At 43.6% G+C, this 25,626-nt stretch overlaps 1 protein-coding gene across 1 annotated transcript in view; it reads left to right on the top strand.

The window, feature by feature from the left end:
- The first annotated feature begins 17,941 nt into the window (after positions 1-17,941).
- The window catches only part of PTPRT (protein tyrosine phosphatase receptor type T), a 697,808-nt gene continuing 690,123 nt past the window's right edge, over positions 17,942-25,626 (top strand). The window contains exon 1 of the mRNA XM_026656812.2: positions 17,942-18,132. Within this exon, the coding sequence (XP_026512597.1) occupies positions 18,063-18,132 (70 nt within the window). The 5' untranslated portion in view covers positions 17,942-18,062. The remainder of the gene's footprint in view (positions 18,133-25,626) is intronic.

Consider the following 25,626-nt stretch of genomic DNA (forward strand, 5'->3'; position numbering starts at 1 on the left):
GTCTAGGGAAGGTGTTTGCTCTTTTGACCCAAGCGGCTAACCAAAAATTCAAATCTAGTAGATTGTTCCTATTAGGAAGAGAAATTGGTGATAGGCATTTCTTTGTTTTGTTTATTTACAAAGAATATACAAAGTTCTGTGTCTCTGAACACAGAAGTAATCAAATAGTGGGAAACAGCTTCTTTTGCTGACAGGCCCAAGCTGCTTGTCAGCCAGCATCCTTAACCCCAAAACTTCTCCCTGGGTTCTTCCAGGGTCATACACTGTGTTTTAAGCTGCTCCTTCAGGCTGTCTGTGTGGCTTTCTTGCTCTGCCCTGAGTGTCTGGTCTGTCTCTGTTTCTGTATGTTTTCCCTACATGCACACCCCTCAGCAAACCCTCCCCCCCCACCCACTCAGTCCAAAACTCCTGGGTTTTGTTTTAGCTGGGGGGCTTAGAATGAACTTATCCTGACAGTTATGGTAATTGAAGGGTGCATTCTCATCCAGTGTCAGAGGTTTGTGGACCCATGTGGTCACCAGTTCCTCTCAGCATAACACAAGGGCAGAGGCAGGTGTTGGAGCGGCTCAGGAGCGTGAGTGCCAACCTCCGAGCAGACTGCTACAAACCAGGGCACAAAACCCAAACTGGTTGTGAGTTCTGTACTGAGATTTCACCAACCAAGTATCAAGTGTGAACTCCTCAAACTCTATTACAGCCTTTACATGGAGTCACAGACAGTCCTCTTGGGCATTCCAGACTATCTTGCCACCCAGGCTAGCCTGTCTTTGTGATAGATGGTCCCTGATCCCAAAAATCACAATATTCAGGTTACTCCCAGACCCAAAGGGCCAATCACTTACCTACCCCAGGTCAATTGCATTTTAGATCCTATACCAAAGACAACGCTTGTAGCCAATCCTGTAATAGTTAATAAATCTTTAGTTACTTTAAGAAAAAGAAATATGAATTGTTTATAAGGTTAAAGCAGGTAAACACACACACAAATAAATGAGTTATAATCTTAGGTTCCAAAAGGCAATAGAGGCTGATATATCGAGCGTGTTTATTACATCCGGTAGGGGTAAGCCAGTCTAAGCATCTGGGCATCCCTTGCTTACACTTAGAAATCTTGCCCTCCCAAAGTCCAAGCAGCACAGAGTTCCAGTTTCTTCCTGTCCTGGATTTTTATTCCCTTCCCCCAGAGTTCAGGCTGATGGGATGAATCCACATGCACTCCTCTTCATGGGTATGGGGGGAACAGTTAACAAAGTCTTTGATGTTTCACAATGGTTCGCTTGGTTTCAGCAGGCCTTCTTGGTGGGCAGGACCTAACCCCTTTTGTAGGAAGCCAGCATTTTACAGCAATTAATGCTCCTTTCTTGTTTGTTTGACTTAAACATTTACAGAGGTTTATAATGCAAATACTCAATATAACCTTATATCATGGGTTACAGATGTTATAAGTGAGATTACTACATGCAGCATCCTACACGCATTTCATAAAGTCTGAATATATTCTTATAAACCTAACATCTATTTTAACAATGCTTACACACAGGTGAGCCAGACCGGTTTCCAGCTACGAATTTTTCCGTGTTTAGTTGAGGTCTAGGGGCCTTGGCATGAGCTGGCACCTGGTCTCTTAGCATCACACCCACAAAAGGGGGAATTCTGGTGTGAGAGTAAGTCATTGCAAGGGAGTCAGAAGGAACAGGGAGCAAGCTGCCTGCAGAGCTACCTCAAGCCCTCGGGCAGCAGCCAGAGATGCTCTGGGCCAGCACCCATTGACACTAAGGCAGGCAGAAGGCTTAGGGTTTAAGGTTAGGGTTGTTGGAGGAAGTAAATGATGACTGGCTGTGTTGCCTCTGATGTCAAAATGCTACTACTCAAGCTCCTCTGTCTGTAGCACCAAGGGGGCACTGTCGAGGGGAAGTTGTTGATAAGAAACTGATAAAACAACCAGGGCTGGCTCTAACTTTTTTGCCGCCCCAAGCAAAAAAAAAAGAGTGCCGCCCCGCCGTAACAACCCCCCCCCCGAGCGCTGCCCCGCCGAACCAAAAAAAAATATATATATATACCCCTGAGCGCCACCCTGCCACCCCAAGATTGGCCGCCCCTTACTTGGTCAGCTGGTGCCTGGAGCCAGCCCTGAAAACAACAAAGAGAAAAAGGAAAGTGGGTTAGATGACTTGACAGTAATGTAGTAGGAAGAGGGCCTGAAACATAAGCCCATGAATCAGAGGCCTGAGGCCTGGGCTAAAGTAGTCAAAAATTTGCTGATATAAAGCAAAGTTAAGTTGTGAGGAAGAGGCAGGCCCTGCTCACAGAATTTGGCAAGCATAGGGCTGATACTGCAAAAACACACATTCCTAAGAGATGCTAGGCATAAAGCACTCACGCAAGCACATTTCAGAAGGGTGGTACCAGAACACCCCGATAAACACATTCCCCAAAGATAGCAGGAACATTCTGACACATCTTAAGGATAAGGTCAGGATGACAGCATGATGAATAAAGATGTTTTGATCGAACCTACAACCTACGAGGCAATGGGTGGTGCCCTAATATGTCAGAGGGTGGCACCCTGATACGTCAAGGGTAATACGTAACTTGTTTGTATCGGTGTATAAAGATGTAGCTCAGAGGGAGTGTCTTTGTTCAGTTGAGGGGGCAGTGGAAAGTCCTTCCACTGACTGAGCTGCATCCATTGTCACGGGCATACATGTGTTAGTGTATCTGTAACCACTGAGCCAGGGCATTAGCACTGTGCTTCATCGGCAATAAACCTGGCCGGGTGCTTTCGCTACTAAACCAAATCTGGTGGTCTTATTGGGCAGTTTGATCAGAGCCTGCTGTACAGGCTATCTGGCCAGAGCCAGTGCAGCACGCAGAGAGAACACACGCAGCTGAACATCTAACCACAAGTAACAGTGCCAGAATCCTGCAAAATTGCTGCAGGTTCTGCTACAGGGGACTGAGTTACTGCCCCTCCCACCACCTGCCAACTCTGCCTGCCTAAGCAATAAAATGTCTGATTCTCTAGTCCTCATAGGAAAATATGGCCCTGTTGGAAATTAAGAACACTGCAGTATCTTGTAAGCATATCACTAAATAAATCTTAAAAGGGCGGGTGAAGGGGGGAAGCAAATAACAATAATGCTGATGCATATGGTACACTACAATTGCAAAGTGCTATATAAGTACCAGGCTCACCTGAGGTCCTGTACTAATATATAGTAAGAAAAACAAATATTTCATACCATGATTCTACTTACAATCAGGGCCGGCTCTAGGTTTTTTTGCCGCCCCAAGCAAAAAAATTTTTGGCTGCCCCGCACCCCAGCCCTGGGCCGGGCTCTGCCTCTCCCCGCCCCTGGCGCTGTGGGGGACCGTGGCAAGCAGCGCGGGGCTGAGGCGGGAGAGGTGCGCGGTGGGCTGGGTCCAGGGGCAGGAGGGGGCAGCTCCCTGGCAGCTCGGGCTGCCCAACCACTCGCCCCATCAGTGCGCAAGCTGGGATCCACACCCCCTGACCAGCCCGGCAGTGCCCTGCACAGCCCACTCGGGCGGGGAAACATCACGTCACCCTGGGGAGACTCAGAGCGGCAGCGGTGGTGGCAGCAGGACCCCTCCTCCCTCCCTGCATCCCAGGCCCCGCTTCCCTCCTTCCCCGGCTCCTCACACACTCTGAGAGCCCCTCTCGCCGCCGCAGCCCAGGCTCAGCTCCAGGGGATGATGCACTGGCTCTCCAGTAGCAGGGCTCTGGCATGGGCCGGCTCCCAGCTTTTTGCCGCCCCAAGCAAAAAAAAAAAAAGGGGCCGGAGTGCCGCCCCTTGGAAAGTGCCGCCCCAAGCACATGCTTGGAGCGCTGGTGCCTCGAGCCAGCCCTGCTTACAATAGAATCTATAGGGAAATTTATATCAGCTTTGGGAGTCTTCCATTAAAAATGGATCTTCTGGGATCCAGCAAGTCCCTTATAAGCATTCACATATGCTCCTGCACTTTCTTGAATGTGTATATAATGGATGTGATACATTAGTCATAATTCACTGGCAAACTGTCATTCTGGGGTTGGTATTTAGCATGCTGTATAGTGGAGAAGACTTGAATCTCCTGTGAAGAGTCAACTATGCCTTCTTTATGTAAAGCCCAAAAGACTTAAGTATAAGGGATGTTTTAGAAATAGGTGAATCACCTAGAATAAAATAAAAGCTGACATGGGCCCTCACAATAAATTTGAACAAGAATGTTTAGGTTTAAATGGTGGGTGGTTTTTTTTGTTTGTTTTTTTCCATTTTACTAATGTCTTGGGGCTTGCACTTGACCACTGCATTTCTTTTTTTCCAGTAGCACAAAAATGTTGAGAACTTGTTTACATAGGATTTCCAGATTGTCTGGAAACTGGAAGAAAGCCTGCTCTTGTATCTGAAAAACTGATCTCAAAAACTTGCAAGAGGATTGGACACTTTAATGTAAGATTCAGAAGATCATCCAAAGTCTGCCTGGTGCTTCTCTGAACCATTCCAGTAAACCTTGATTTTGTGAATTTGGTAACTTGTGAATGTTAACACAATTTTTTGTGACCTACAATGTGCAGATATTACAATTTATCTTGAATACCATCTACTGGTAGTTTAAATTCTTATCAGAACTGGAAATGTGTGAACTATACCACACAGATGCCTTATCTGGAAGTTAGGTATGTGTGCTCAGAGAGTGAAAAATAAACCGTTGTTCATAGTTAGCTGCAAACCTCTAGGTTTTTGCCTTTCTTTTCCTTTTATGAATGAGAATATCATCTTCAACTACAGTAGCTAGGACTAAAATTACCAGGATTCTTAATTCTCTTGCCTCAAAGCATAAAAAGGGGGGTAAGCTGGAAAATCCCCAATGACCTAGAGTTGACAATGAGATTCCGTATAAAGGTCTGGTCTGACAATCCCTAGGTCCTTGTGATCCTATATTTCTCCTGCTTCCTAGTAAACGTCTGCCATACACAAACATGTTCTGATGTTGTCCTCCTAGTATTTGGCTTGTAGGAATGAGGACTTTGAGGAAGCTTTGCTGGTACAATGAAGTGCAAGTTGTAAGCACTGCATTAATGTGCAGCTGGCACCAGGCAGGAAGGATTTATCCTCGTTCTCCTGTCCTACAGTGGTCTGCCAGATCCTGCAGGTTTGAGCAGCTCTTTCCTATTTTGGGCCCTTGTTGCCCCCTTCACCATGGTATCTGAGTGCATCACATTGTTTAATGTAGTTGTCCTCACAGCCAGTCTTTGTGATAGGGGAACACCATTCCTATTTTACAGATGGGGAAACCGAGGCAGAGAGACTAATGTGACGCTACACCCCGTATTCTTCATAGAAATATTGTTATGATATCAATATGGCATAACTAAGATATATTTATGCAGGATGTGTCATGTAAGGTATCATTGGAAAGGTTATAATTTGCTGAATGTGATTATCCAATTTGCATACATATATCATTTCTGTATCTGAAGTTGGGAATATTGACTATGTAACAATTACAACTGTGTGTGTACTTGGGGGAACACCCACCAGACAGTAGGCAATCAGCCTAAATGGGTCATTTAAGAAGGACAATAGAACTTTGAAGATGCTAATCTCCTTCCTTCCTGAGAAGCTTCCTGGGTTGTTGCTTTGACACTGCAGGGTCATCAAATAATGTCACTTGTTAATGGAGTACCACTTTGGACACTGTTGGTATTTTTCCACTGGAAAACAAAGGATTCCCATCTTATGTAAATCCTACTTAAGGCTGGGAAATGAGTCAATCAGGGCTCTTCTCCATTGCCTCCCCGCCCAAGAATGAAGATTGCTGAAAGCACCTGAAGAGACAAAGGAACTAAGCTGGAGAAAGGCAAGCGCTGAGTCCAGGCTGAGACAGGGGTCTAGTCTGTAAAGAGAAATAACTGGAACTCTAAGCTGCAGAAATTCTGCAACCTGCCTAAAACAACATTTAGGGTGAGAAATTACATTTTGTAACCTGTTTCTTTAATGAATAAAGCTTAGGTTGTGTGTTTTGTTTTATTTGCTCAGTAATCTGCTTTGTTCTGTTTGCTATCCCTTAACACTTAAGATTTACATTTTGTAGTTAATAAACTTTTCTTATTTATATCAAAACCCAGCTTGTGCAATTCATATCTGGGGGTGGGAGTGGGGTGGGAGGGAAGCTGTGCATATCTTCCTCCACATTGAGGGAAGGAGTGATTTTTAATGAGCTTACACTGTACAGATCTCTCTATACATTGCGAGACAATATAATTTTGGGTTTACACCCCAAAGGAGATGTGCACGTGAGTGCTGGCTAAAGTTCCAAGGTGAATCCTTCCACACAGAGCTGATTTCAGTCTGTTTCTGCAGCTGGGTGTGGCCTTACCTGTGTGTGCTAGAGAAGGTTTGAGGGCCTGGCACAGCAAGGACAGGGTGAGGAAGCCCAGGCTGGTGGAACAGACGGGCTCAGTGGAACCCCAGAACATCTGGTGGCACCCCGATAGGTCAACCCATCACAACTAAGACCCAGATCAGAAAGTTAGGAGCCTAAATACCTGTGAGGATGTGAGCCTCAATGACTTGCTAAAGGTCAGTCTGTGGTGCAGCAGACAACCTAAACTTGTTTTTTCAAGTCCCAGGTTAGTATCCTAAATGCTGTATCATGCTTATGTGGATGACCTCTGCCTATGGGCATGTCCTCTCTGGCTGCACACCTGGGGTCACCACAAACCCTGGGTAGAAAGTGGCATAACCCTGTACTAAACAACCCATTCTGAGTTCCTGATGTTTGTTTGATATTGTTGTGGCATAGTTTGATATCAGTTCACCATCTGTGCTTTACATAAAGCATTCAGATAAATAATTTTGGGCAGACAAAATTACTCTGAACTTTTTGGGCTCACAAAATTCTTTTGAGCAGCTGCAGTCTAGTACAATTCTGAGAACAGCTATTTCTCCCAATTGTTCCACTGCCTGCAGAACACTGTGATAGTTCGTGTCCAGAAATGTCAAGCATGGCTTAGAAGGAAATGCATCTTTCTAAGAGTTTGTGGCTGATAGCAGCTTCTCTAACAGCCCACCCTGTTTTGGGATTGTGTCTTCGCTGTACTAAGTCTTTGGCAGCAGTTGATCAGGCTGAAGCATGGAGATGTAATTTCTCCTTAGGATTCCTGATGCAACAAGTGACTGAGGAGGAACCAGACCCTATCATGTTTGCTGAGTGTTCCCGTGAGCATATGGCATTGTGCTGCCCATCTATCACCTCACAGGTTCAATGGCAGGAGGACCAGAGAGGGGACAGGATGAATTACTACTATGTGAAGAACACAGGCACAAAGGAGTGCTTGGGCTGATGAGGAGGATCAAATATTCAAGAGACGGTCTCATCTACAGATATGAAAACCATTCTACTCCTAAACAGGTGACTTCAGCATCCTGAGCTGCCACTGAATGTAAAAGGCCATCAGCTGTTTTAGTGACAATGAGTTGAAACGAAAAAATGAATGGCTGACAAATATTTAGTGCCATATGGTGTAATAAAGCTGAATAATTTTACCACTGCCAATAACATTTGTACTTACATGATCTGAGATAAGGATAATCAAATCACATGCTTCAGGGCATAAACTGATCACCTGAGAGGCTTGGAGAAATTTATTCCCTTTTCCCATCTACAGCGTAGCACATTAGGTGTTGTAGGTGCATTATGGAGAGTTTCTACCTTCCTCTAAAGCAATGCTGAGCAGTTGCCAAGGGTAGATACTGAACTAGATGGGACAAATTGTCTGACCCAGTCATGCTAATCCTATTGCTCTAGTATGGGCCTAAGCTTTCTAATAGTAGAGTAAGCCTGGGCCTTAGATGGAACACAACTGCCAAGATAAAAATTTTGAATCTGAACAATAGACCCTTTTAATGATGAAAAAATGAGACAAAAGTATCTTATCCACATACACCTCTACCGCGATATAACACGACCCGACATAACACGAATTCAGATATAACGCGGTAAAGCAGCACTCCGGGGGGGCGGGGCTGCGCACTCCGGTGGATCAAATCAAGTTTGATATAATGCGGTTTCACCTATAACGCGGTAAGATTTTTTGGCTCCCGAGGACAGCGTTATATCGAGGTAGAGGTGTACACCTAGAAGTGTGCATTAACTGGTATATCTATCAATAGGGACCCGCACAGGAATTCTGCTTTAGCTCCTAGGTAGCTAGGTCAGAATTCCCAGTTTTGAGATTGCCGTTCATACATGTGATGAAATCCATATATAAAGGATTAGAAAACATGCCTTATAGTGAAAGACTCAAGGAGCTCAATCTAGTTAGTTTAACAAAGAGAAGGTTGAGTGACTTGGTTACAGTCTATATGTATCTACATGGAACAAATATTTAATAATGGGCTCTTCAATCTAGCAGAGAAAGGTGTAACACAATTCAGTGGCTGGAAGCTGAAGTAGACAAATTCAGACTGGAAATAAGGCATAAAATTTTAACAGTGAGAATAATTAAGCATTGTAACAATCTACCCAGGGTCAGGGTGGATTTTCCATCACTGATCATTTTAAAATCAAGAGTGGATGTTTTTCTAACAGATCTGCTCTAGGAATTATGTTGGAGAAGTTACATGGCCTGTGTTATACAGGTCAGCCTAGTTGATAACAATTGGCCCTTCTGTCCTTGGAACCTATGAATATTTCCTCAGCTACCTGTTCTATTACATTGATATCAATACAGGTAAAGTTATTTTCAGACTTCTCGCTGTGGTCTCAGTGATTCAATTTTGGGGGCAGTATTGGTGTGAGGCAGACAGTGAGCAAACCAGCTTCATTACCTAGGGTTCCCCATTCCTTTTGGTTAAGGTCAAAGTTACCATGCATCCCAGTTTAACCCAGATAGTCCCTATTTTACATATGGTGACCCAGAAGCTTCTTTCAGAACACCTGAAATGTCGTGAGCTTACATTCTAATAATCTACATTTTTTATAACTACAAAATTTCTGTTCAGGAACTGCTATATTGAGAAGAACTTGCTCAGCAGTCACCAGAAACCTAGAGTCCAGTAGGATGAAGTTCAGTGATGAACAGTGCTTGGAGTAAAACATCAGATGTGAAGAAGCAATCAAAGCTGTTGCTGACTTCCTCAACTCTTGCTCGGTGTTCTGTAAGGAATGCAATCTGAACTGTAAGAATGTCTCCATAGTTTATGAAGGTGAGATTGTAGCATGGATAGGCATACCCACATTAGTTTATGCTAGCTAACATGGGTACCATAGTAATGAAGAGGTGGTGATATGGATTTTAGTTCAGGCTAACAACTTGAGTACATACCTGGGTCCCCAGCAGGCTTGAATTGAACCAGCTAGCTCATGCCGTCATGTCTTCACTACTATTTTTACCTGCCCTAGCTAAATTAAATCTAGCGTGGGTATGCCTACCACGCTACAATCTCACATTTATATATGTACCCTAAGTTCCTGGGAAAAAAATCCTCCATTCAAAGAAATATGCACATAGAAGTGGTGGTGAGTCAGAAGATGGTAGCAATGATACCAACATGCATTTTTTTTAAAATGTTTTTAAATGAATACTTTATGTCATGGTTTTTGAGTTTGAAAATATGCTCTTCTGAGTTAATTTTCTGACCTTAGCTTAAGTGGAAACACTTATGGAGTGGTGCATTTTTTTCCTTTGCTTTTGCTAGTGTCACAGAACCACAAAGCTATGCAAGAGTAGATTGTTTTGTGCATCATCAAAAACATTAACCAAATTCCAGATGCAGAATCTTTATTATTTGTTAAGATGCAGGAACAATAATGAACCTAATCTAACATTCTGATCCCAGGGTAAGTTTTTATATGCCTGTGTATGGCATATCTGAACAATATTTCTCTACTTAGATCAAATTTTATCTGGAAATACTTGAGGGGCAATCATAGAACCCCACAATGCTGTATTCACAGAACCAGTATGCAAGAAGACCTTCTTTAAAGTCTTGAATTCACCACTAGAAGAGAAGTTAGATTCTGACACTTTGATTACTGCCACTGAATATTTTGCAACTAGCTAACTTAATTCTGGCTTGCCATACATTCCTATTCATCTGTCCCTGCATACAGTATTAATCTATTGCTATTTCTGCTACACAGCATTGTCCAAGACTAATTACTAAATCTGAGTTATTTGGCATTCCATGTAAACAGGCACTGTGTTACTCTAAAGGTGAACTTGTATTTCTGAATTATTGATAGTTGATTATTAACTCCGCCCTCCCCCCCAAAAAAGGAACTTATTAATGAAAATGATAGATAAAAGATCAATGCAATACGTCTGACATCTATTAATGATTCCCTCTCAGATTAAAAGAGACAGCTGGTATCTGTATTTATGCACATAGCTGCAAATATGCTGACAACTGTGTGGGAGTGGAAGACGGAGAAGCAACGACTAGAAGGGTGGTGGGTGCAGGCATCTGGTCAGAGGTCTTCTCCCTGTTGATATTCACACTGTTGGCTCCCTATCAACTGTGTAATAGTTAAGATGCCAAGCAGCTCTGAGCTTTTCCTTCATATGGTGTGTGGTGTGTATGCGTGCGTATGAACAGCTTAGCCTTTGAGATGCCTTGGAGAGTCTGAAGCTAATACTACATAGGGACCAGGATTTTCTGAATTTATTTTTAAGTTTAAAAAAAAGATTGGAAAATAACTGTAAGAAAAGCAAGTAGGAGTTTGGAATGTTACAACTGATGCAGGGAAGATGGTGCTGGGTTTAAACTCCCCAAAGAATATGCACAGGTAACATGCTAAACAAAAGTGTGACCAGACTCAATTTACAATTTATAGAAGGGGCCCAATGTCAGAAATTGTAGCGTGCCCTGAACTCTTGCAGTGTGAGGGGAAGTCTGCCTATAACCCCCCCACAAAAAAAATCTAGTGATCTAGTTAAAAAAGAGACACTGGATGCAATATAGTGCAAAAATGAAAACTACAAGCTGTATATATCTCTTTCAGTGCTAATAGGATGATATAGAGGATTCCATATCCTGAATCAGACAATGGTTAGAGGTCCAGTATACTGCCTTTAATGAATGCCACGTGCATCAGTGGAAGATGAAAACCTCTCTTCAAACACCTGGTACAGTTTGCATTGTAAAGGTGGGACAGAATTCCTTTTTGGCATCTGGAGTTTTGCCATGAGATCTGATTATCCTCTTACTAGGCAAAACCCAACCCTGTGATGTACTAGTTAAGGAACAGATAGGGAAGCCTTTCCCTCTTCTCTCAGCCATATAAAGTAATCAGCAGCATGTCTCTCTAATGCTGAAAATTATTAGGAAAAGGAACCATGTCCTGCAGTGGCTGGGCAACCAGTGTCCAGTCCCCTCCGCCAGCCAGTTTGCACACATGTTGCTGCTGCACATCTGTTTGTAACCCACAATATTTCGGATGAGATGAATCTGATAACATTTGAACAGACTTAGATTTTTGCAGACTTTTTAAAAAAGATGTTAAATGTTTCATGCACACATGTTTTAGGCAATGGGTTGCTTGCTAACTGTAGTATCTGCCATGGATAGTTTCTGTTACTGCCACTGTGTGATATGCCTTCAATCACCTGGCATTGTTTCTGCTCCCTGAGCGTGCGCAAAGTGTGGGTGAGTAAGGTATGAAAAGAAGAGTGCCATCACATCACTGGGACTTAGTTTCTCATGGAAAAGGCGGGAGCCATTTGTGGAGTCAAGGGGGGTTAAGCCAACAGGATCAGGAATATTTTAAGGACTTATTTTTAATCTTTTCCTTTTTGAGCTACTTGAGCAATCTCTTGCCTGAGCCATTGCTGCTAGAAAAGTTAGGCTAATGTAATATATTATGGCACGATAGGGTCAGATTTAAAACTACTATTTTTGGGGTCATATTCACAAAATAATTGCACATAGCATGTGTGATCTCAGCTGCGAAGGGTGAAGCCAGAGCATTGCCTGGCTTTTTTAATTTCCTGTATGGTAGGTCATGACCCTAACTGCAAAGGATACGGTTGCATATCCTTATCTGTCTTGATGTTTTAGTCAGCATTAGCGGCAGGACTCTGACCTTTCACCTTGCGCTTTAGTCAGGGCCGGCTCCAGGCACCAGGCACCCAAGCTGGTGCTTGGGGCGGCACCTGGAGGGGAGCGGCGCGGCGCTCCGGCCGCCGGGGAGAGCGGGGCCACAGCCGGGCTCGCCGCCCTCTCGCCGCCCTGCCCCCGGCGCTCTGGCCGCCGGGGGGGGGGAGAGCCGAGCCCCCACCGGGGCTCGCCGCCCTCCTCCCAGGGCTCCGGCCGCCCTCCCCTCCGGCACCCGCGGCGGGGGGCGGCCGGAGGCTTTTTTGCCTGGGGCGGCAAAAAACCCAGAGCCGGCCCTGGCTTTAGTGGTAAGCACTGAGGTAGATCATCAGCTGGTGTAAACTGCTGCAGTTCCATTGACTCTAATAGAGCTATGCCACTTTGCACTAGTTTTTGATCGGTTCCTATGTTCCATTACATAGTAGACGTTGGTGTGCAAATACATTTACTGAATTTACTTACCTCCAATTTCCTTTCACATGTTACTGTGGAACATAACTTCCAGAATATTTGCCAAAAGAATGAGGGAAGTGATACAACCTACCTGTAGACTCATAGACTTTAAGGTCAGAAGGGACCATTATGATCGTCTAGTCTGATCTCCTGCACAACTCAGGCCGCAGAATCTCACCACCTTCCTGTAATAAACCTCTAACCTATGTCTGAGCTATCGAAGTCCTCAAATTATGGTTTAAAGACTTCAAGGTGCAGAGAATCCTCCAGCAAGTGACCCGTGCCCCACGCTGCAGAGGAAAGTGAAAAACCCCCAGGGCCACTGCCAATCTGCCCTGGAGGAAAATTCCTTCCCAACCCCAAATATGGCGATCAGCTAAACCCTGAGCATGGGGGCAAGACTCACCAGCCAGACACCCAGGAAACAATTCTCTGTAGTAACTCAGATCCCACCCCATCTAACATCCATCACAGGCCATTGGGCATATTTACCGCTAATAGTCAAAGATCAATTAATTGCCAAAATTAGGCTATCCCATCATACCATCCCCTCCATAAACTTATCAAGCTTAGTCTTGAAGCCAGTAAAGTGGCAGTCGGGTAAATTCGATAATTTGAAGCCACATTTTCTAAAGCATTCAGGGATGGATTTTCAAATGCTCGGCGCTGATAGACACTTGAAGAAGAGCTCTGTGTAAGCTTGAAAGTTTGTGTCTCTCACCAACATAAATCGGTCCAATAAACGATATTACCTCACCCACCTTGTCCCCCAGCACTGATAGAGACACTTAAACTAAGGGTCAGTTTTTCCAAAAGTGTTGAGCACGCAGCAGCTCCCAGTTTGAGCTCCTCTGAAAATTTGGCCCTACCTGTGGGTGCTGAACTCTACTGAAAATTGGCTCTGTAGTTAGGGTGACCAGATGTTCCGATTTTATAGGGACAGTCCCGATTTTTGGATCTTTTTCTTATATAGGCTCTTATTACCCCCCACCCCCGTCCCGATTTTTCACATTTGCTGTCTGGTCACCCTATCTGTAGTCATCTGTCAGTAATGGTTATTATTGACTTCCATCTTGTGCGAACATTATGCCAGTCCTTCCCCAGGAGAAGGAGACAGAAGCATGACAGAAGCATGAGTGTCGTGATGGGGAAGAAAAGGACTTAAAAGCGGAGGAAGGGCTCCTTGAACTAATATATAAACCCTATAACATGCTCTCTGTGTGGTTTTCCTAGTGCGACAGATACCCTGAATCAGCGAGGGCGCTACTTCTGCTGCTGTCAGAGTTCATAAATACTAATTTATGGACCTTAATTTGTGCATGAAGACTTGGTCATATAAAATTCAATCATTGCCCAGCTGCAGGGCACATGTCAATCAATTGTACTTTGTATTGCTATAGAACAGACACACAGGGGCAGTGTGGAGCAGATTGGAGAAAGGATGGGGAATGTGTCCTCACCATTTCAATGGTGGGGGGAGGGAGTGTCGGGAGAGGAAATAAAGACATTTTGAGTGATTTCTTCCCATTCATCTCTTTACAAGTTCCATGGACCAAGACGCTCAAAGGAAAAGCGAATGAGCGGAGGAAAGGTCTTCCACTGACCTGGAACTTGTGAAAGTTGGGTTCAAATCCTCATTCTCCTCGAAACTTCCTGTGTGACTTGGAACAAGCTATTTATGCACCATTCAAGGACTTCAATGGCACTAACCACATGCTTAGTTCAACACTTGTTCATGGAATCTGGGCCTTAATCTCTCTCTGGGTCTCAGTGTCCCATCTGGAAAATGGAGATAATACTTCCTTTGTTTGTTTTGTCATGGCAGACTGTAAGATCTCTGGGACAGGAACTGTCTCTTACTGGGCATATCTACAGCACTTACTACAATAGGGTCCTGATCTTGGTTTCAGCCTTTAGCTGCTACTGTAATACAAACAATATGGATCTGTCAATAAACTGCCTATCAGCCTTCTTTAACTTTTAAAACAATTCTCTGAAAATGTGGCATTACTGAAACGTAGTAAACAATGTTTTTAACCATAAAGTCTGGATGTCTTTAATGAAACACTGTCAAGTTTGGCAAAATGAAGGGGTTTTTTTTAATTCTTTTTAAATTCTAAAGCATGAGACCAATAAAAATGTAACCTATTGAAAAATTCCAATGAGCATAACTATTCTTAAATGAACAAATGTTCCCTTGCAGCACTAGTGAACCTAAAAGTGAAACTGACATCATGGAGTGTTTTCTTTAAAATGAGGAAAATGCAGAAAGTACATAACCTAAGCAATAACAAGAAAATTGGAGTTTTAAAATTTTCCTACTTAATCTAAAACTGCATTAGTGCTGGACAACTATGCCTGACAATATCTGACATGGTCTCTGTAAAAAAACATTTTCTAAATTATGTGGAAGTTTTGCATTTATTCAGCTACAACTGTACATAGACAATCACTACAATTATTTAAACGTCCACTTTACTTGCTTCATGTAGGGGTTTTGCAGCCTCAGAATAGTGGCATGACAAGTAGAATCACAGTGCTTCTTAAGCAGGTCTTTACTAAGGAAAATAGCTGTAGCTATAGGCAAACAGGTTTCCACACAACTTGACTTCTAGCTTTGTCTTCCTTGCTTACTAAGCACCACACTCTGATTTGCTGCTGATAGTGGCCAAATAATATATGGCAAGTAAACAATCATTACAAGGAGGAAGAGTTGGAGGTGAAGTTTGAGCTAGAGGGGGCTGGCTGCATCTCTTGTTGTGCAAAGAGGTATGGTAATAGGAGAAGAGATGGCCTGGGAGAGAGAGAGAAAAGTGCTGTCTACTTCCCTGGGAACTCCCCATGTCTCTTCCTCATTTAAAGCCAGGCTCTGGGCCAAGGAGCTCCTCTTCCCCTAGATGCTTCTGCTATGGCTCTTCTTGCTGCTTTTCCTCCTCCCATTACTGCTCTTAGGGCAGATGCTGCTCCCTCTCAGGTTGGGAGGCTTTCCCCATCAGCCTCTCCAGTTTCTGTGGTGCTGAGGTGTCCACTCTATCCTCATCAGGAAGGTGGCTCACCTGCCTTTCACAGTAGTTCTAGCCCCCACCCCCCAGCATCTACCTATCTGTTAAAGCCATGAATTTGGAAACTAAATTATGGGGTGTCTGAATTTGCACATACATATGCATACACTTCACTTACATAAAGCATGCTAGCAAATCCTTTAGTTCCTTGTTCCTCCTCCCTCCCCAAACCCCACTACTTCTGCCCTTGAATCTAGCCCCCATTCCGCTCCCAGTACTCTTAGAACTGGCTCCCCCAGGGACCCTTCCCCACAACCACCTCCCCTATCTCTGTTCCCCATGTTCTCCCTTCAGATTCTCCCCTTTGCTTTATGTACACCTTTGAGTTCCAAGTCAAGGGCAGCGTACCATTCTCCTGGATCCAGGGAAGGGATAATCATAGCCTGGTGTGCCATGCAGAACTTCATCTCCTTGAGCTATTTGTTGAGGGTCTGAAGGTGGAGGGTGAGTCTGAGACCTGCCCTGGCTTTGGTATCTGAAAGTATCAGGAATAAAACTTGCACCAACTAGCGGAAAGGGATATGGGGGATTCTGCCAATGAGTTACATTTGCAAATATTCCCTGCCTGCCTTTTTGCCATCTTGCTTTGTAGCAGTGGAGGGCTCTCTACTTCACTCTCACTGCGAAGCCCTCTTCAATGAGGGCAGGATTTTTCCCTTCCTGTGCCCAGAGCTTCCAGTATGAGTCCTCATGTAATTGTGCAGAAGCCTTTTAAACCCTAGATCCAGTATGTGACTCTCTCAGCCACCTTCCCTGAGTTCCTTACTATACCCTGGGTCAGTTATGTCCTCTGAGTTGTTTAAAAGGTCACTGGTATCAATTCAATTGTTCGCTCCCTTTGTTCTCTTTTGGGACGGATCATTTCGAGCTGTGCTCACCTGGGAAGATCCGGTACAATTAGCTAAAGTTATTGCATTAATGTATGTTGTTAATCCAGGTCCCTGGCTAAATGTCTGCAACCCTCCCAGAGAGGTGGCATGCAAGTGAGTGGGAGTGAGGAGGGAGGCTATATAGAAATGTCACTACTGATGCAATTCTACCCCCTACTGGTTATCCATGGAGTGGTACAGCCTCTTGGCTGCTTGCCTGAGTATTTGATTAAAAGAGCTGTGTCAGAATAAAGAGAAAACAGGTTGTTCAGTAGGGGGAAAACAGAGAGGGGGATAAAGGACCTGGGGAGGGGGTAAGGCTGAACAATTAACAGCATTCTTAGAATCAGCGTGGAAGCAGAGCTCTCCTGAACCTGGAGTGTTTTGACTAAATGCGCACACACAGGCACCACAAAGCAAAACACTGGAGTTTCTTTGGAAAGTTCAGTGCCCGTCCAAAAGAATCTCCTGTCGCGTTCGTGATAAAACAGTCACTTCATGCCGGGCGAGACTCATCGCTTTCATTTGCTTTGCCAAGCCGATGGAGGGTCAATAGCCACATGTCTTTTAGGTCTCGTCTCCGCCGATGCAGGATATCGGGAATGGGGGTGGGACCTCCTACTTTTTTCATTTAAAAAAATGAAAAGAGCCGGGGGAGGTAATTTGCAGAGTCATGTGGAAGCAGAGTCACCGTTTTAATTGCGTGCGTGTGTGTAAAGCTCGTGTGTGCAGCAGTACGGGGTGTGATTAGGGATTTAGCAGCCAAGTCTATCCTAAGTTAAGTGAATAATGATGAAAATTACTATTTTCAGCTGAAAATGCCTGTGAGGCATTCATAAGAGCTGATCGAATAATGGACCCCCTGAAACCTGCAGTTTTGCTCACTCCTCTCGTCCTAGCAGGGGGTCTCTTCTTCACTTCCCATCTCAGGGCTGGCTTCACGTTAACCACAGTCCCAGTTCTTTTGCTCATGGGAGATATTTTGCATTGACCCCCCCCCAGAAACAATGCACGAGCTGGAAACCTAATTTGCTTGCAACATGTTGTCCCTAAATCCCTGCAAATAGGACATAGCTGAGCAGCAAAATGGATCAAACAGTTTGATACCGGAAAATACCCTCCGATTTCTCCTGCCCTGTATTTATTGTTGTCAATTCCTAACCCCGGTTTGGTGCAGGAGTTTTGCTGTCCCTTCGGTGCAGAAGGTTCTTAATTACACTGATTTCCCTGTGGGCAACCCTCTATCAGAACCAAAGCCAGGAGTGCAGAATGGGTGTCGCTAGCCGAGGTCAGTTGAAGTCTGGTTAGTGACGGTGTGGAGATGTCTGAGAAAAGGAGAGGAAAAGGCAGGCGTTAGGACTCAGGGGAAATCTCTCGTCTCTGTCTCTCTCCCCCTCCCCCTGCTCTCCCTCCCCCTTCTTCAATCAGTTTGTGCTACTCATCAGATCAGGATAGCAGCTTCAGCGTGGAGATACATCTCCAACTCTCTGATGTACCAATGCAGGGGATATTTGCCAGGCACACAGAGAGACAGCTGCACTGCTACAGCGGGAAGGGAATGTGAACTCAAATAGAGAATGAACCGGATTGCCACTATTGTCTTTCTGGTGCAGCTGTTGCAAAAAGCAGAGGGGCAGGTCTTCCCAGGTGAGTTCATCCATTCTTCACTTGTTCTGTAGGCAGCCCTCGCGAAGGCTTTCAACTTAACCGGGGGCAGAGAGTGAGCCAGCGATAAGGGGGTGGCAATACACTGCGATGTGTCTGTTGGGGGCTGGATTGTATATGGACATTCTGTCCGGGGTTAAGTTTGCCTTTTTGCAGTGATTTGCTTGCTTTGCTCTTCGCGTGCATCTTTTCGGTGTGGTGGGTTAAATACAAAAGCCAGAAGAGAGCTGGATGCAATGTATTGAATTATGTGGGATCTGCCCTACCCTTTCTTCTACCCTTTTCCACCTCGAGCTTTTTTCTGAAGGATCATGGGCTGGAAAGAATAGATTTGTCTCTTCAAAGCCCAGTGGATGGCAAGGAAAAGAGCAATCTTATTAAAAGTCCTTTAGAATGATGTTTGTCTTCAAAGTCATAATAGTGCCTCAGCACTAACTCCCTTTTTAAAGGGTTTATTTTGTTTGCTTGCCTCCGCAGGAGATGTGGGTTTTATATACATATATATTTTCTCTCTCTCTCTCTCTCAAGGGAGGGGTATGTTTCTTTAAAAGTTGTGGCTGGTGTGAAATGAAAGCATCCCTTTCATGCTTGGAGTCAAGACAGTTGAGTCCTTTTTATAGTAAACAGTTGTTCTGAATCAAAGGCAGGGGTGAGCCTTGGGGGAAATGTGCCCCCTCGCTGTAAGCCATTATACGGTACCTTTAAACCAAAGTCGGGCAACACTTTTTAGAAGTTCAGGGGCAGCTTTGCTCCCTGCCCTCCGGGGATCCCAGAGTTTGGATAACTTTCTCTGGCTGGCTGAGATGCTTGGACTTCTTCTTTCACACTTGTCAAGGATGTTGGTTATTTTAATCTGTAGGGAGACTGTTTTAGAGCAGAGACTGTGCGTAGCCTAATAGTAGCTACCCCCGCCCCCCCCCGCCAGTTCCTTAGGTATATCTGGAATTCCTTCAAGATGATAGGTGTCCATTGGGCTATTTTTCTGCCTCTTTCTCAATTTTTCAGGTGGATCAAAAGGGGGAGAGTGGGAGTGATTTCTGCTTTCCCTGGTGGCGTGGAATCAATTTTCTTTTGCTTCAGTTAGCAAATGTTTAAAACAAACACACACACCCTGCCCTCACCCTGTATTTAATGTTTAAGATGAGTAAAGACAACTTCCCTGCTCCTAATTGCCTTTGTGGACTGGAGATGATAAATCTCACCCATTGAGGCTTGGCTATTTGCATTCCAACCCTTCAGCAGGGGTGCCCGGGACGCTGGGGTTTAGTGCTCCTTACATGGTGAGGAATTAAGATGCTAAGAGAGATCAAATGACTTTTATCCGGTTTCTTTAAGATATAAATATTGGGCAGCTCAGCAAATGGGGCCGATGCAATCAGACCCATGTTGTAAAGCTGAAAGGATTTTTTTTTCACTGCGAAATCGTTTTAAAGAAAGTTTGGCGTGAGGCTGGGTGAGTCGGTAGAAGAGCTCCTATTCAGCTCTGAGAGGTACAGGCGCAAATCAACCCGATGCTGTTTAATAACATAACAAATGTATATTTAGATTGCTAGGCAACGGCACATGTTATCAGATTTATTAAAAACCACTGGGAAATGTAACCTTGCTAAATAGCTCCTTTCATGAGTAAAACTATATATGGAGCTCATGGTATTTTTTATTTTTTTTAAATATCCATTTTTAATGATTGTTCTGAATGTGATGTCAGGATATATAGGATGGGGGTTGACCTAAACTGGGGCTAGACCCTAGGCTTGTGATCCCCTTTGATGAATCACTTAGCTCGCATGCTTAGAAAAAAACCCCCGTCTTTAAGTAAAATTGCAAACTTTTTCGTGGAAGAGAGACGTATGTATTGGAGCGAATAAATGATACCATAAAAGGCGCAGAGCAAATGCAAGTGCACTGAAAGCAAATGGCTAATCCTTTCCAAACCAGGATGGAAATATTCCATTATCATTGTTAGCTATGTGGGGAAGCTCGTGTTTGATCTGCCTGATTGTTAATGTCAACTTTCACCTCCCACTTTAATGCCTGCCTTGCTATTCAGAATGAGAAAATGATCTTATTTATACATATAAATATGACTGCCGAGCCACTTCCATGAATGAGGTTATATGGAAAGTGTTGCCTCTTTTTTGATTACATTTAACGGCTGAGTTCTTAATGCCCTGTAACCAATTTGCACAGCTAATATTCTGACAATAAAAGCAAATGTGCAGAATGTCCACGCACCCTGCCCCTCTGTTGGATTTCAATTAAGGATCAAGTTGTGTGAAAGATTCCGTCTGTTGTATCCAATGCACTTCTGCTGTCTTCCATCAGATGGTGCTGTCTTCATAACTATTCGGATGCAAATACCTCTTGACTACTTGCTGATGGAACGATTTTTTAATGCTTAATGTGTTTATTCAGCAGCCTTTTGTTAAACATTCTGAAAAGTCATTGTGCAAGAAATGGGCTGCTTTTGTTTGTTTTTCTGTATGGTAACACATGTAAAAAGCGGGAAGCCAAGAGTTCAGTGTTCAAGGCAAAACAACCCTGAATCCCTTCCTGTCGTGCCCACTTACTTTCCAATGCTGCTGCACCATAAAACTTGGTATCAGAAATACTGGTGGAAATATAACAAATGGTTACGGGTTTCCTGCTTGTACCACTTGTTTGATACTGGGGGACCTTTTAAATCCCTTTGTTGGCCCTTCTCCTTAATACAACTGTTGGGTTGCGCTATTGGTAACGTTTTTCCTCCTCTTCTCTCACCAATTATTTTTAGTTGCACACAATTTCGAACACATCTTTTTATTTATAACACTGCAGATCTGCTCTTGAGGTTTTAAACTCTCTTCTTGCTATAGGTTCCAAATCTAATTAATTCTAGTGAAAAGTGGGTAGAATACACAGCAGTAAAATCCCAAGTGTATCTAGCAACTGCTGATCCTCATTTCAGAAGATAAGGGACTTTCCTTATGGGGAAATACTTTCCCTTAAAATACCTGTATGTGCACGGCACATTTTCTTCTTCCTTTTGACATATGGAATTATCCCTACAACTGTCTTGTGCTCCTTGATATACTCTTCTTATTGCTTGTGGAAACCCTGCAGATTTACAACCCTGAAATAACATTCAGGGAAAAACTGGGACAGTAGGTTGCATGGGGATTGTTCCCCTGAACACAATGGCCACATTAGTTTGACACTATTGTTTCTCTTGATGGCAATCTTGATTATATCACAGATGTCCTACCTTTTACCTTGCTTTGCTATAGTGGAGCTCTTGAGCATTTGGACATGTATGAGGTGGATGTTTGCAAAGATTGATATCAGATCATAAAACCAAAACAACAAATGATGTATTAGAACATGGTGTATGTGGGGAAAGTGAAAAGGGGGGAGGCTGGAGAGAGATTTAGGGGCGATTAATTCATTTACTAGCAGATATGTAAGCAGATTAGTAAATTGGCAGCGAAAAATGGATTTTACAGCATAAGCTACTCTATGTGGCAATTGTTAACAATGTAGCCATTTAACTCACTAATCACTTCCCACTCCCTCTGGGGAACTGTTAGCAGCACAGTTCAACTTTATTTTCCTTCCTGCTGGCTTGATTCCCCCCCCCCCAATAAATGAACAATTAATATTAAACAAGGTGCTTTTTCCACAGCCACAATAAAAAGTCTTTGTGTGGTAAAGCCCAGCTAGTTCTCAACCTCCAGGGCAGAACCCATTGTTTCTTTTGCAAATGACCAACATCATCTACGCCCCACTCCAGCCTATTTCTTTCATTTTAAATTTTAATTGTGGAATCCTGCAGTGTCCTCCCGGTATAGTCCCAAATCCCTACAGTTTACAGTAATGTTATGGGAATGGTTTTGGAGGATTACTATAGAATACTGTAGTATCGTCTTTAAAAAAGGCATTGCGATCTGCTACTCCCAAAACAATGGTGGTGCCAGAGATGTAGATATGAGGCTTTGTGGAATTTATAGAATAGGGTTGGAACAAGAATTGTTTCTTATGGGAACAAGTATTCATGTTGTGTATAAAACCTGTTAACTAAAGAGAAGAAAGGAATATAAATCGATCTGTTCAGTCTACTTAGCCTTGAAGGATTAATCCCTAGATCAGTGTCTCTTCATAATTTTTCCTGTATTGTCTTTCAATGCTCATTATTATTATTTTATTATTTATTATAATTATTAGGAGTGTAATGAGCTGTTCTGACTGGTATCTGCTTTGCTGCTGTGGTTATTTTATTATCTCATTAATAAAGAGATAATAAAAAGAATAATTGGTGAGTGTTGCTTTTGGGCTGAATTGGATGCACTGAATATAGGGAAGAGTGTGGTTTTATATGGCTTTGGATACTGATGTTTGAACATTTTAACCCTAGGGGCTAAGTAAACACCTTTAACTCTGTTTGAAGTCAGCATAACTTGGCATTTCTGAATATCAGGCGAGAGGTGTCTAAAATCAAACACCCAAGATTTGAGGTGATTTGAATTAATTATCTCTGGGCTTATTCACTCATCTGAAAAATAAGAATAATACTTGTCTATGATACTCCAGAGAGAGGTGTTCTGAGATCTGATCAATATTGCAATGCCTTCTGTGATCTGTGGCTGAAAGGAGGTTAGGGAGTGTGTATGCTTATGCAAAGTATTTGTACTATCTATAATGCAAGGTGATGCATTTCCCTGTAATTCTTTGGATGCAAGCAGCTCCAAAACTGCTGCCTCAACTTTCTGTAATCAAGTGGTTTGAAATCTTGCATGTCAGCGTAACTGCAGATGAGGACTTTCTTACTGAAAATCTGAAGAGGGCCAGGTTCTCAGCCCATGGAAGTCCACACACAACTGAAGGTCTGGTCTGGATTGCCCAATGTGAGATTCCCTTCAGACTTTTAATGGTGGCTTGGAAGTTGTGAGTTTCACCTCCATGAAGTGTACAGCTCTTATATTGAATATGTTTGGCATTAGCCAGCCTTCAGTTGTAATTCTGGAGTAGACTGCATTGTGTCCTGATTTTACTGTACATCATAGCATTGATACTGTGCAGCACAGATTGGTTCATTTAAACTGGAGGACTTGCACCACAGAATTCCTTTTCCCATTGAAGCATTCTTCTCCTCCAGTTCTATAGCCTTTGCTAAACTTCCCCTGTGGTAGCTTCTGACAGCACATCCCATCACCATTTAAACTCTACTTGGGTGGAATTTCACCTGGTTGGCACCTGCTGCTTTCAAGAAGATGTTACTTTTCCATTTATGCATCCTTGGCCTTTCTGGATATAGGCCTTCATTTTCTAAATGCCATTCACTCTCCACCTCCTTGGTCACTCCCTTGAAACATTGTAGAGCCCATACTCTCGCTGGTGAAGACTTACATACGTGGTGAATGGGTCTGTGCCCATGAGTAAGGGCATCACAATCTGTCCCTGTGTCAGGGTGTAATTGTATATGTGGTGTAATTCTTTGATAAACTGCTGCTGTTCATTATTGCAAAATCTCAAGATTGTTTCTTCATGGTAGTGAGACAATTCCTCTGTCTTAATCAGATCATACATCTTTTAATCAGCTCCGCTTGTTTTTTAATGTCTGATCAATGCATGCCATCTATCATATTGTTGTTCTGAAATACCGGATAGACTACGGTCTGGCTCTCGGAGCATTATGCGTTTTAGAAGAGAGATTATGCTGAATCAGTTAAGGTATTTAAAGTCCTTTTGAAGATCTGAGGCACTAAATAAGTAAAGTGTTATTTATTATCTAGCATAGCACTGGGGAACCAGAAGAGCGAGGGCAGCATAGACCTTATGCACCTGTGAGGAGGGCTTAGCAAGCAGAGAGGCAGAAAACCCCAATGAGAACGAGCCTGTTTGACACTCAGTCTCCTCTGTGTTTCTCTTTCTTTCTTAATTAGTCCCTATAAATTAATTCAGGGCCAACCACTTGATTTCTTGTTTCCTGCTGGGAATGTGGGCTTGGGACTTCAAGTAGAATCCAAATGAATTCTGTCTCACAGTTCAGAATGGTGCAGTGGTTATAAAATGACTGAGCTTCTGAACTAGTGCATGGATTATAAGGAGGTAGAGCCTGGCTCTATCCCTTGGTATTTTGAGTTACATCTTCCAGAAAGGCTGTGGAATTTGATGGCTGATGATGATGTGTGTGGCATGCACAGTCCAATGAGGCTGCCTGAACAGCCTACAGTTCCTGGCTGAATAAAGATGTTCGCAGAAGTTACTTTGAGCGTTCTCTTTACGAAAAGTATCCCATGCTTTGTACTTTGCTGTCAGATGAAATTTCTTCAGATCTGACTTCACAAAGGAAACAGTGGAGTTCGCAATTGCGATCGGCGGTGGCAATTGGAAAAAAAAGCCGCAATCGGCGGCGGCAGTTCAGCGGCACATCCTTCGCTCTTAGAGGGAGTGAGGGACCTGCCGCCCCCGAATTGCTGCAGGGGCCGCCCCTCTCCCTTGGCCGCCCCAAGCACCTGCTTGTTAAGCTGGTGCCTGGAGCCGGCCCTGGCTGCAAGTGAGTTGGCTGCAACCGATGCTTTTAAAGGTGTACATGGAACAAAGGCAAATTGCTAGCCTGCCTGCCCTCCATAATGTTGTAAAGCAAAGCTTACTGTAGTGTTATCTTGGGCCCTGATCCTTCTCTCCTCTCCTTGAAGTCAGTGGGGGGGAAAAATTCCATTAATTTCAAGAGGAGCAGGCCTCTGCATGGTACTTTGGATATCTCTGCTGGAATTTCATGATTTTGACTCTTGCAATCCCACAGGGTTAGGATTTGTTATTTAATTGCCCCATGTCACAATTCACCAGAATGAAAGCCAGGCGCTCTGGTAATGCCAGCAGAAGACCCAAAGATGTGCAAACAGGGCAACTATATTTTGCACATTCATGTTCAGGGTTGTCTCTTATTAGTCAAAGCAGTGGCGTTATTAACATTTTTTTTCTTTATTAAAGGAAACGATGAAAGGGGTGAATTCTCATAGGGAGCGTGTGAATGGTTGAGTCACCTAGTGGAGGCAAGAGGAGAGGGGATTGAAGAAACTGACATACCATAGACATATGTTGGATTGGAATCACAGCAGCATTCACTATGTGAGCAAAGAGAACGTTCCCATTAGCCAGATGGGAAACTGTTCTCCATGACACTTCATTTCTTCAGGACACGGATTTTCTGTCAACATTCACCCACTTACTTGGTAACAGCATAGAGTTTATTTTGTGTTTCCAATATGGTTTGATGTGAATTAAATGCTTTGATAGAAGTAATTATTACTTTCAAAGTTGTTTTGGAGGCCCAGTGACAGAGAGTCATGTACACCTGACACATCTGTGATTCAGAAAAATCACTTGCTTCTTACTTTGAATCAAGGTGTACAACCATCACTAAAGCCTAAAATATGTTCTGTGGTTAGCACATTCAGATACCATCTAATCTAGCAAGTGGAGTTGCTACCTTCCTCT

The sequence above is a fragment of the Terrapene carolina genome, unplaced genomic scaffold (assembly GCF_002925995.2).
Source record: "Terrapene carolina triunguis isolate 2854851 unplaced genomic scaffold, T_m_triunguis-2.0 Scaffold233, whole genome shotgun sequence".
Taxonomy (NCBI): domain Eukaryota; kingdom Metazoa; phylum Chordata; order Testudines; family Emydidae; genus Terrapene; species Terrapene triunguis.